This window comes from Capra hircus, chromosome 19 (assembly GCF_001704415.2).
Source record: "Capra hircus breed San Clemente chromosome 19, ASM170441v1, whole genome shotgun sequence".
Classification (NCBI taxonomy): Eukaryota; Metazoa; Chordata; class Mammalia; order Artiodactyla; family Bovidae; genus Capra; species Capra hircus.
Window position 1 is genome coordinate 40,319,755 of NC_030826.1, and position 11,693 is coordinate 40,331,447.

The 11,693-nt window shown below is 55.9% G+C and overlaps 1 protein-coding gene across 1 annotated transcript; it reads left to right on the forward strand.

Moving 5' to 3' along the window:
• Positions 607-10,795, forward strand: IGFBP4 (insulin like growth factor binding protein 4). Its single transcript, NM_001285678.1, is given in 4 exon segments — positions 607-955; positions 7,669-7,826; positions 8,597-8,731; positions 10,661-10,795. Coding segments are annotated over 4 exon segments (777 nt in total).

An 11,693-nucleotide genomic window follows, 5' to 3' on the forward strand; every position in this document is an offset into this window, starting at 1 on the left:
GAGCTGGGGCCAGGAGGTCGCCGCGCTCTCAGCGTGGGAGACCGCGGGCCATCTCAGGGGTCCGGGGGAGAATCCTCCAAGATCGGGGGTGGGGGAACCGAGGAGCAGCGCCTTCGCTGCCCCCCGGGGCCCCAGTTCGGAAGCGCTCTCGGCCCCTGCCGTGGCTTCCAAACTGCGCCGCTTCCTCCTGTGGCAGAAAAGGACTTTCAGATGTTGTAGCTGCGGCGGCGACTTAGGACAGCGCCCCCTCCTCCTAACAGCCGCCTCTCCGTCTCCCTCTCCCCTGCCCCTCCCCCACCACTGGGACGGCGCTGGGGGTGTGGCCAGGGGCCCGTATAAAGTCCGGGGGAGCCGGTCCCGGGCAGCCGCTCAGCCCCCTGCCCCCCCACCGCCCGCCGCCTGGGCCGGGCCGAGGATGCGGCGCAGCGCCTCGGCGGCCAGGCTCTCTCCCCTCCGGCCAGCTTGCTAACTTCCTCGGCTCCGTCCTTGTCCGCCAGCGGGGGCCACCGCGTGTCCCCGCGTCCTCCGGGTCGGGTCCTCCAGGCGCGCCGGGCGCTGCCCCTGTGTGTCCCCCGCTGCCAGCCCGCGCCCCGTCCCCGTCCGGTCATGCTGTCCCTCTGCCTCGTGGCCGCGCTGCTGCTGGCCGCTGGGCCCGGGCCGAGCCTGGGCGACGAAGCCATCCACTGCCCGCCCTGCTCCGAGGAGAAGCTGGCGCGCTGCCGCCCCCCCGTGGGCTGCGAGGAGCTGGTGCGAGAGCCGGGCTGCGGCTGTTGCGCCACTTGCGCCCTGGGCAAGGGGATGCCCTGTGGGGTGTACACCCCCCGCTGCGGCTCCGGCCTGCGCTGCTACCCGCCCCGAGGCGTGGAGAAGCCCCTGCACACGCTGGTGCACGGACAAGGCGTGTGCATGGAGCTGGCAGAGATCGAGGCCATCCAGGAAAGCCTGCAGCCCTCTGGTAAGGTGCCCCTGCCCTTGCATGCCCTTCCTGGTGTCCTGCCCTCCCAGAAGCCCCCTTTCCCATTCGGGTTGGCCCGGAAGGCTCTTGAAAATCCTCTGTGAGTTGAGCAGAAGACAGGTACGTGGCAGGGCCCGACTGGCATGGGACAGTTTCAGCCAAGGAAACTGCTATCAAGTCCCTGTCAGCCTGTTGCCACCATCACGGAGGATTCTGTCCCATTCCTCCATTTGAAGGGTATTTATTTGGGAAGAGAGTCTCAATGGTAGTCCTGGCTGCTACTGTAAGGGTGGAAAGTTAAGTGACTTGGTCCAGCCAGCAGCCTCAGCCTGCAAGTGAGGGGCCAGATACCTGGGGGATGGGGATGGTGGCCTGGAGACTTTCTGTTCCTGATCCAGTGACCTTCCCTCACTCTGGACTCAGCTGAAGCTCCAGGAGTCTGAGAACCCAGGGCTTGGACTTTTGACATTGACATGGGATGGAGCGGGACATGCAGATTAGAGAGGTTTTGGTGGTGAGGGGGCATCAGAGTGGCCCTTCACCAAAGTCCCAGGCCAGCTCACCTAGCTTTTTGAGAGGTATTGGGAAGTAGGGGTCTCCTCCTGCCCTGGTACACAGGCACCCTGCTCCTTGCTCCTGGCAGGTGCCATCTGAGGTGGCAGAAGAGAAGCAAGTCTTGGTTCCCAGCCCAGAGCTGCAGAAACCTAACGGGATAGAGAGCAGGGATGGAAGGTCGGGGTGGGGGTTGGGGAGAGAGAGAGTTTAGAAGGCCCTCATTCTTACACTTTCTCTTTTTCTGTATCTCAGCGAGGCTTTCAGTTTCTCCTAATAACCTTTCTCAGTCTCTTTCCTTCTTCCTCTTATTCTTTTGTTCTTTCCTGCTGCGTCTCTCAACCTCCAGTTTCACTAACAACATTCTCAAATTCTCCTTTCATCGCTATCTCCTGTCCGTTATCAGCTTCTTTCTCCTTATCGTATTCCTTTTCCTGTTTTTGTTGCTCTGCTTCGCTCACTTTCATCTCAGTCTCTTTCTGTTGCCCTTCCCCTTGTCTCTGTCACTGTTTCTCTCTCATTCTCTGTTCCTTTTGGAACCTCTGTCTGCCTTTCTCTCCCTCCGCCTCTGTTTCTTGTTCCCTCTCTGACTCTGTTTTGCTCTCTCGGTGCCTCTGTCAGTGTCTGTCTCTTTTCCTGGTGCTTGAAGCTTCCATTGTTGCAGTCCGGATGCTGGGACTGCGGCCCCAAGCTTCCTGCCTGGGTCCCAGGCCGCTCCACTTCCTCAATCCTCTGCAGCTTGTTAGCCAGAGGAGAGCAGGATGCAGGGAAAACAGGAAGGAGGTGGACTCCAGGGGTCTGGGCCTCGGGCCTCTCTGCCCTTCCTGCTCCTGGGCAGCTAGAGATAGGTCAGCAGAAAACATTCTCGGAGAAATGCCAGCCTGGCACCCAGCACATCTGGGAAGCCATGGGGGGGAGTCTTGGGGTGTAAGTCGCTGATCCTGGGGTACAGATGCCAGTGCCAGTGGGGAGGAGGGGTTCTGGTGTCAGACCAGACTGGGAGTGAGGGCTGAGCTCTTGGGCTCCCTGGGTACAACAGGTCCACTTTCCCTTTGCATCTTCATCCTCCACCCGCCAGTGGGTGTCTGGCTGCAGATTAGGGTGGCTGGTGAGCTCCTCCTCTCTCACCAACTTGAACCTGAGGCAGAATAGAAGAGCCCTCAGCCCCTTCTTTCCTGGCTAGGTAGGAACAGCCCATCCCGTAGTGCAGAAAACTGTTCCCTTAGGAGATCTGGGGAGACAGGGCGTGAACAGTTTGTGAGTGCCTTGTGGACATCATGTCCACCAGCCTTGACAGGCAGCTTTAGGTCCTCTTTAGAGTATAGGGCCCGGGTCTCTCAACTCCTCTACTCCTTCCCTCCTTGCCTTGGCCTCCATCCTTGCAGGGCAGGCAGGCAGAAATCAGGAGAGGGAAAGGGGAGTTGAGGGGACCCTGGGGACATTAGGTAAGGACTCAGTAAGCTGTGTCCTTGACCTCTTACCTCCCAGTCATCCCAGAAGTACCCCTGCCCCAGCCCAGGCCATACCACACCATGTGAAAGGCGCCCCCTAGGGTTGTGTGGCAGCCCTGCAGGGTGTCTGGTGAGATCTGGAGGCCAGAGCTTCGTCTCTCTCCCTGCTATCCTCCTGAGCCTTCCACAGTCAATAGGCCACTGTTCCTGTTATGTCCCAAGGCTTTGACTTTCTTGCCTGGGTTTTGGCAGAGGTATCAGTTGAACTTTTTTTCCTGCCTGCTCTTCTTGGGGCTGAGCTTCAGCAGGTGACTGGGGGAGGGCAGCCTCCTCCCTTGGGGTGCTGTGGTCCGGAGGCTGACTCTTTGTCAGGGGGTCAGGTCTCCCCACGCCCCTCTCCATGCTCCGCTGCCTCCATCCTGCGCCATGACGCCCTGTCCCAGCTCTTTGAGCCAGGCCACTAGAGGCGAGGGCGGAGTGGGGACACCTGCCTCAGAAATTCACGATCCTGATTCAGACTACTGACCCTTGACTTGTGGAGTCTAGGGGAGGGGATGGTGGGAAGATCAGCGTTTGGACTGGGGTGATCCGAAGCTGTGCCCCGGGTCCCTCTGGGACAGCGTTAGGGAACATGCAGGCTAGGTTAATTTTTAGTCGACACAGCAAATATTGTCCCCCCTACTTCAATACTGGGAATCCAGTCACGTCATGGGAACAGGGCCTTCCCAGAAATTCTGTGCCTTGGGGGAGGGGGGAAGGAGGAGCATGGCTGCTTAACATTTTTTCTTCAGTTTTGGCAAAGTCAGAATTATTGGTGCTTTGGGTATCAGGAGCCTTTCCATTTAAAGACATAGGAGCTGCAGAGATATGTTCTTCTCCTTCCTCCAGCCATTCTGCTTCATTTCCTCATGTATAAAAAGGGGGGACAACAGGACCCACCTTGTAGGCTGGGGGCGTCTGGCATGGAGTAAGAGCTCAATGTTGGAGCAATGAGAGCTTGGTGATGAACAGGAAACCAAATGGATTTAAGTTGAAGCTTAGCTTCTCCCATGATGCTAGGGGTTTAAGGGACAATGGGGCAAGTGAGCAAAGCCGAGGGACATGCAGAGGAGTGGAGGGGGTAGGGTGGAGGGGCTAGCTGTCCTTCTCTGACACTTTGAGGCCAGCAGCCATGGCACAAGGGTGAGGGGGTCCCCCGTTTGAACCAGAGCTCAGAGAAAGGCCTGGTACCTGGCAGGGGGATCTTGGCTTCTCCGGTGAGAGTCCAGGCCTTTCTTGCAGGGCAGGTGGGTGACCCTCCAGCTCATGTCTAGGTGGCTGGGCCCACCTACCTCAGAGCCTCACCCTAGGCATTTTGAGCTGGGTATGGGCTGGAGTGGAGGAGAAATCATGGGGATGAAATTGGGCAGCAAGAAAGAGGAAATCCTCTAGCTTTGACCATGAACTTTGTAGCCACTGGTGCCAAAGCTGTGGAGCCTCTTCTTTCTCTGGGTGCCTGCCCTTCCTCTGTGGCTGGAGCAGAGACCACGTTTACCCTGTGATGGCCTCATCATTGGCCGGATGAGGTGACCCGGCCTACCTGGGAAGCCCCACCTCCCAAACAGACCTTTCAGATGTAGGGAGTCTGACCTTTGCTGGGGAAGTGAGGGGGAAGGTCTGACTCTGGCTCCTGCTCAGAGGGAAACCCACCAGGATCCTGGTTTTTCCAGAAGCACCACCTAGGTGAGCAGCACGATGTGGCTGACCTTCTGGGTGAGCAGGGAAGTAAGTAGCAAGCATTTAGCAGGTTGTAGAGATGGGAAGATGAACTTTTTTTTTTAGAGACTCAAGGCTACGAACTTTGCCCTCCCAAACCTAGTGCCTGGGGTGGATCCTGGGGTGGGGACTCAGTCTGCCAGTGAAACAAGGCTGGACAATGAAAAGTTACAGATTAAGTGGAAAGTCAACTGCCAGGATAGTCAGTGTGCTCTGCCCAGGGCAGGGTCAGGGCTCCAGGGTGCATGTGGGTGTGCACATGTGGACCAGTGTGCGTCTGGACACGTGATTGTTTGTGTATGTTTGTGATCCTTGAATCCCAGCCTCTGTCTGTGCTGGCAGATAGGGACATACTGTGTACCCATGTCCCTGTGAGAGGCAGTATGGAGCCACTCTCCCCATCTGCTGGGTTCTACTCTAAACGGCTAAGTGTGCTGGGCAGTGGGGAACCAAGGAGGGGGAGGCCAGGCAGGCAGCCTGCTCAGCTTTCCCCAGATAACATCCCCCTCCCTGCCATGTGATGGGGGCCTGCCAACACGAAACAAGAGCTATGTTCCAGGCTCACCCTATGCCCCACGCAGCCCCAGGGTTCAGTGAGCAGACCCAGTTGTCCTGCTTAATGGTGCTTCTTAAGTTAGGGGATAAACATTCCAAATATCCTTTAATAATCCCCTGAGTGTCTGTGAACTTCGACTCATGGGAACACAATGTTGGAAAGCAGTCAGACTTCTACTGCAGATCTTTTTGTGTCCTTGAGGCCACTGCCACCCTGACTCGCCCCACCTCCAGGTCAGGGAGCTCTCTACCTCCTGAGGCAGCCCCCTGCATTAGAAAAACTCTTCCTAGGGAACCTAAAGAACATCTGGCCACTTATCAAGAGGCACAAGTGTCACTGTGCACAATTGTGCTTTCTTTTATGGTCATGAAAAGAAAGCAAACTTAAAGGAAAGACAGCAAAACATCTCTAGGTCAAAGGGGGCCATCGAGGTACTTGTGGGTTGTGGCAAATGACCCCTGGGATTCTTCCAGCCTTTCTAGGTAGAGCTGTGGCCCCTTTGTTCCCAGCTCAGCTTAGCCCCTGTGGTTCCAAGATTTGGCTTCAATTTTTTCCAGTCTTCTATTTCCTTTCTTTCTAATCGTCAGCTCCAGCCTAAACCCCCGCAAAGCTGAGTCCACCCACAAGTCTTGTGGCTTTGTGCAAGATGAGAGTGGTGTGTGTGGGGGGGTCACTGGCCAGCCTGGGCCTTCTTGGCCAGAAAGTTCCTTGGGAGGGTCTTCAGGGAGGAGCCTGGATCTCAGACCTTCTCTCTGGCTCCTGGCTGAGGGCTTGGAGTCTGACTTCTTATGGGCCCCTTTGCACAATCCTGGTCTTCTGAAATTGACCAGCCCCTTCTTCCGCTGCCCACACTGGCTGGGAAGTCTGTGTTGGTCTCGTCTTCAAGGTTTCTCCTTGGTTGACCTTTGGAAACTTGTTGTCATCTTTCGGGACAGAAGTCCCCAACAGACTGTCCTTCTTGAGATGTTAAATACGTAGAAGGAAGGATTATCTCTCTCTGCTCCATTTATTCCTTCCCTCTGGTTCTTTTCTCTAAGCCAGCCCTGCACCCATGACAAAACCTTTTCCCATCCTTGGTGACTCAACTTTATAAATAACCTTTGGTGTGGAATCTTGACACAGACTTTTTGGGGGTCTAGATTCCTCCTTGTCTGGCTTCTCTTTATCTATGCGCTTCACCCCCACACTCCCAGAACTAGGAGAATAAGAAGAGAACTAACCCCCACCCCCCCAAACTAACTTTGGCTCAGCAGAAAAATACAATTTGACCCCAAGGCAGCTCTGGGACTGCTGCCATGCATGGAGGAACCTGCTAACTCCTCAGGAAAAAAAAAATCCTGACGCAAACCAGATGTAACCTTCTGTCCGGCTGCCAACATCTGGAATGCTGGCGGGGGCTTTGCATTTGGGCCGGCAGCAAGCTGCCAAGCCTGAGCGTTTCAGAGGTGGCTCTGATGTGCAGAGAGATCTTGAGACCTCTTCCTCCAGCTCAGCTCTGTGTTCTGGTTTTGGCTGCCAGGATGGAGTAGCAGAGTTTAGTTACAGTTCTGGGACTTCTGGATGGGTTTTTTTCTTGAGTTCAGATAGAGCCTTTAAGAGATCCCAAGGAGAGGGTGGTGGTCCAGCCCACCTGCATCTCCAGATCCCCAGTGCCCTGGCTCTGGGCAGCAGATATGCACTTTGGATGAGGGCTGAAATCTAAGGATGGGAGACTTTGGAGTGGTGGGGTGGGGAGCTGCAGGAATGTGCAAGGGTGTTCTTTTGGTCCTGGGGGCCACACAGTGTCTCTTCCACACACACACGCACACACTTTTCACATGCAAGCACACACACCCACTCCCACTTCTCCTCTCCAGCCAATGGAGAGAGCTTTGGGGCCATGTTTCTCATCACTCATGGAAACTTTGATTCTGGCCATTTGGAAGAGGGTCAGCAGAACTGACAGCCCTGGGATCCCCTGGCTGGCTCAGCCAGACGTTGAAAGGAGCAGGAAAGGAGACAGGAAGAAGGAGCAGACGGAGAAGGGGGATGGTAGGGAGAGCTGAATGGAAGGGGACATGAATGTGGGGCCCTTGGCCTGCCTCAGACCTCCCTGCAAGGCCCAGGGGACCCTCCTGCTGTTTGGGCGGCTGCAGCTGGTGACTCATCTGAGGACTGGACTGGGTGGAGTGAAGGAAAAATCAAGGACTCCAAGAGGAATATTCTCCTGAGAAGATCCAGGGGAGCAGGGAGGAAACCGGGGTGCTGCTTTCATTTCTTCCTACCCCCAGACCCCCTGCTCCCCCACTGGTTCTTCCAGCACCAGGCTGGAGACTCCCCAAGGAGGAGAATGCAGATGGGAAGTCTGCTGTCTTGCCCTTTATAAACACTGACCTCTCCCTGTCTTGGCCTGACTGCAGACAAGGATGAGGGTGACCACCCCAACAACAGCTTCAGCCCCTGCAGCGCCCACGACCGCAAGTGCCTGCAGAAGCACTTGGCCAAAATTCGAGACCGGAGCACCAGTGGGGGCAAGATGAAGGTCATCGGGGCGCCCCGAGAGGAAGTCCGGCCTGTGGTGAGGACCGCTGATCAAATGTGCATGTGTACAGGCACACACCACCACCGTCACCACCGCCACCACCAGATCCCGACAGTGTCCACTCAGCGAGCATTCTTTGGCTGTCTGCTGTGTGCACCTTGCGTGCATCATCAGGACCCAGGAAAAAAGCCCTCACTCCTGTTGAAATTGCTTTCTGGCTCGGCAGTCCTAGACGTTGGGGACAGCTGAAGTTACTGTTAAATACTGAGACACTTCCACACTGGTTGGTGAATAGCAGTTGCCCCAAGCCCCCTGATGTTGCTTGGCTCTTCCCCTGGATTCCTCACCCCAGAGCGTCTCAGTAACTCGAGAGTTCAGGCTGGCCATAGTAGGGAGCCTTGGGACCTTGATCCAGGGTCTGGCTAATGTCCTTTCTGATGGGTGGTTCTCATGGATCCGTGCCTGGGTCTTACAAGTTGTTAATTATATGATTTCATCCTTCCGTCTTGTTTAGACATCATCCCCTTCCTGTCCTTCTCCATAGATTTCCTTTTCCCACTAGGTCCCTTTACGTCACACCCCTCCTTTTTAGAAGCTTTTTGGCTCGAGATCCTCTCCTAAATGTCCCTCTGTCCTGCCCACCAGGGTCCCCTGAACCCGAGCCCCTCCTTTCATCTCACTGGAGGCCTGCTCGGCCACCAGGCCTGAACCCTCCTTTCAGAGTCTGCAGTCCTGATCTGACCCTCAGCCCTGGTCCCCCTGCCTCTTCTGCTCCTGCTAAACAGTTTCATCTTCCCCTCCTCCAGCCCCAGGGCTCCTGCCAGAGTGAGCTGCACCGGGCGCTGGAGCGGCTGGCCGCCTCACAGAGCCGCACCCACGAAGACCTTTACATCATTCCCATCCCCAACTGCGACCGCAATGGCAACTTCCACCCCAAGCAGGTGCGTCTCCGTCTCTGCCGGCTTGGCCCGGCCTCAGCTCTGGGATATCTGGGATGGCAGTCTCAGGAAGGGGGAAGCTCCCCAGCCCCAAGCTCACCCCTTAGACCCTTTCCAAGCCACCCCCACCCTCAGACTCAGAATCTCAGTTCTTTTTACCTATTGCCCCCTCAGATGAGTAGACTGAGGCCCAGGGAGGGGCAGAGGGCAGCCCGGAGTCACAGGGCAAGTTAAAGGCAGGCCAATCATCCTGCCTCCCCATCGGGGGCTATTTCCATGGCCTCTGTGGCCACCATCTGTGAGGCAGACCTAGCACCCATCAGCCTCTGCCTCCCAACCCCTCCCCCTCTCCACCTTCATTCCTGTGAGTAGTTTTCCTTTGTCCCTGGATGTCTGAGGTATCATCTGGGAATGGAGGGGCTAGGTCTTGAGGAGTTGCGGAGAAAACTCAACCTGCCTCTTTCCCCGAGCTGAGTCAGCAAAGGACCTAGGGGTCAGCCAAGCTGGGGGGAGGGCAGACCTGGGAATGGGCACTTCGGGTGGAGCAGAGGAAGGAGAGGGCAGGAGAGGAGACAGGGATGTAGAAACCTCTAGGCCTCCTTACACCCTTGGAACATGGGTTCCTCTGACAAGCCCCCAGGAAGCTGGGATGGTCAGTGAGGCGGACCTGCTTCAGCTCCATCTCTGGCCTGTCAGAGTTGGGCTCACTTGGGATGGTGGCGTATCTGGGCAGGACAGTGGGTGGCCTCGTGCTGGATGAGGCCTGGATCTCCTCCAGCCCTCGTGGGCATGGGCACACACGTTCCCCCACTTCATGCTCTACAGGCGAATCCACAAAGTGGACCGCCACTGGGCCAGAAGAGGCCTGGCTAGGAGGGGAAAGGATGCCCCCAAGTCTGCATACCCCAGGATGGCATGAGGAGGTTATGAGGTGGGGTGCAATGGTGGAGAACCAGAAAGGTCCCCTGCTCCAAATCAGTGCCAAACCTTTCTCCAGCCTTTGTCCCAATACCAATTTTATCCTTGTCTCAATTTTTCTTTTTCCTTTCTTTTTGGCCAAGCCACATGGCTTCTGAGATCTTAGTTTGCTGACCTAGGATTGAATCTGGACCCCTGGCAGTGAACGTGCCGAGTCCTAACCACTGGATCGCCAGGGAACTAAAATTGATTATTAGTTATTAACCAGAGTCCATAGTTTACATTAAGGCTCACTCTGTGTGTTATATAGTTCTGTGTGTTTCCTTCCCATTTTTATTCACTAAAAATTCTGACACTTGATCCTTTAACATCTGGCCAGTTATAACCCTTGAGACAACCTTCACTTCAACTCTAATCCTGACTCTGAAATACACCTTTACCCCTACCCTCTCTCCTCCCCCGTCTAAGCCCGACCCAAAGTTTAGCCCAGCTGCTTTATTTGTTCTGACCTTGACCTCTATCTCTGTCCCAATTCCATTTCTGACCTGGGCTGTCAGCCTCACCCGACTCAAACTGTAGTCAGAATTCCCAATTCGACTGCAACTCTTATCCTAATGCTACCCTAACTTCAATGTGGATAATCACAATCTTAACCATAATCCTATTCTTGAAGCCTCAACACAGTCAGAACCCAAGCTAAAGCACAATCAGAACCCAAACTAAAAACTTCAAACTGGGCCCTAGCCTTTCACATCCAGCTGTACTTTCAGCTCTGTGGATCCTGTCTCCCCTCCAGGTTGTCTACAGAACTTCCTCAGGGCTCTGCCTTCCCAGACTCTTTGGGCCTTTCCTTCTTTGCCACCTTTGCTCCACTCCAGTGAGCTCAGAGGACTCATGCCCAAGAGAGCCTCCACCCTCAGAGACCAGTTGGGAACCACTGTCTGATCTGGGGGCTGGGCTGGGATCGGGGGTGGCTGCCTGGGAACCTGACCTCTCACACCCTTGTCTTGGCAGTGCCACCCGGCCCTGGATGGGCAGCGCGGCAAGTGCTGGTGTGTGGACCGGAAGACGGGAGTGAAGCTTCCGGGGGGCCTGGAGCCGAAGGGGGAGCTGGACTGCCACCAGTTGGCTGACAGCTTCCGAGAGTGAGCCTGTTAGCAGGCAGGGGGCTCAGTGCCCCCTGCTGCCCCCTCCCCTGGAGGCTGCAGAGCTGACCTGGAGCCTAGGTCTGAGTCCTGGCTTTGCCTCTGGCCCAGAAGTTTCCCTTGGGGTGTGTTTGTGTGTATGAGTGTGTGCGTGTGTGTTGATGAGCCTGGGTGTGCGCGTGGGGTGAGCCGAAGCCTAGGGGTGTCCTCTATGGGCTTAGATAGCCCAAGAGAGCCCTGGTATGTTTCCAGATTGACCCTGGACTCATTCATCCATTCAGCCCTTCAGCCTTCAGCCATCTATAAACACTTCTTGACCACATACTACATGCCAGCTCTAGTTTGCAGCCCCGGGGACTCATCTTGGCTCCCTCTGATGGAGATATGTGAGGCCACCTCCTGTAAGGTGAGCCCAAATCTGTGGGAGAAGAGAAGTCCAATTCCATAATCAGGGGAGGAAAGTAAACACGTACCTTGACCATTGCCCCTCTCCTCAGTCTAGTCAGAAGGTGGAGTCCCAGTTCCATAATCGGGGAGGAAAATAGACATGTACCTTGACCATTGTCCCTCCCCTCAGTCTAGACAGAAGGTCTGGTCCCTACCATAGGGAAGGTGAGGGGTAGCAGGAGACCCACTGAGACCCAATCCCAAAACTGAAACCTGCCAGGTTCCCCTTTACTCCTCCCCAGGTCCTTCCAGGGGGAACGACCTGCAGGGGCAAGCCCACCTTGGCTTGATTGCCTGGCAACTGAGACCCTGCTCTGGGGAAGGGAAGAGGTTAGAGGAAGCCCTGCAGAGGGCTGGGGAGGTGGGGCCCATCTCTGAGCAATCAGAGTAGGAGGAAAGAATGTATGTGCCTGATGGAGAAAGGGATCGGCATGCTGGGAGGTGAGGGACTTATC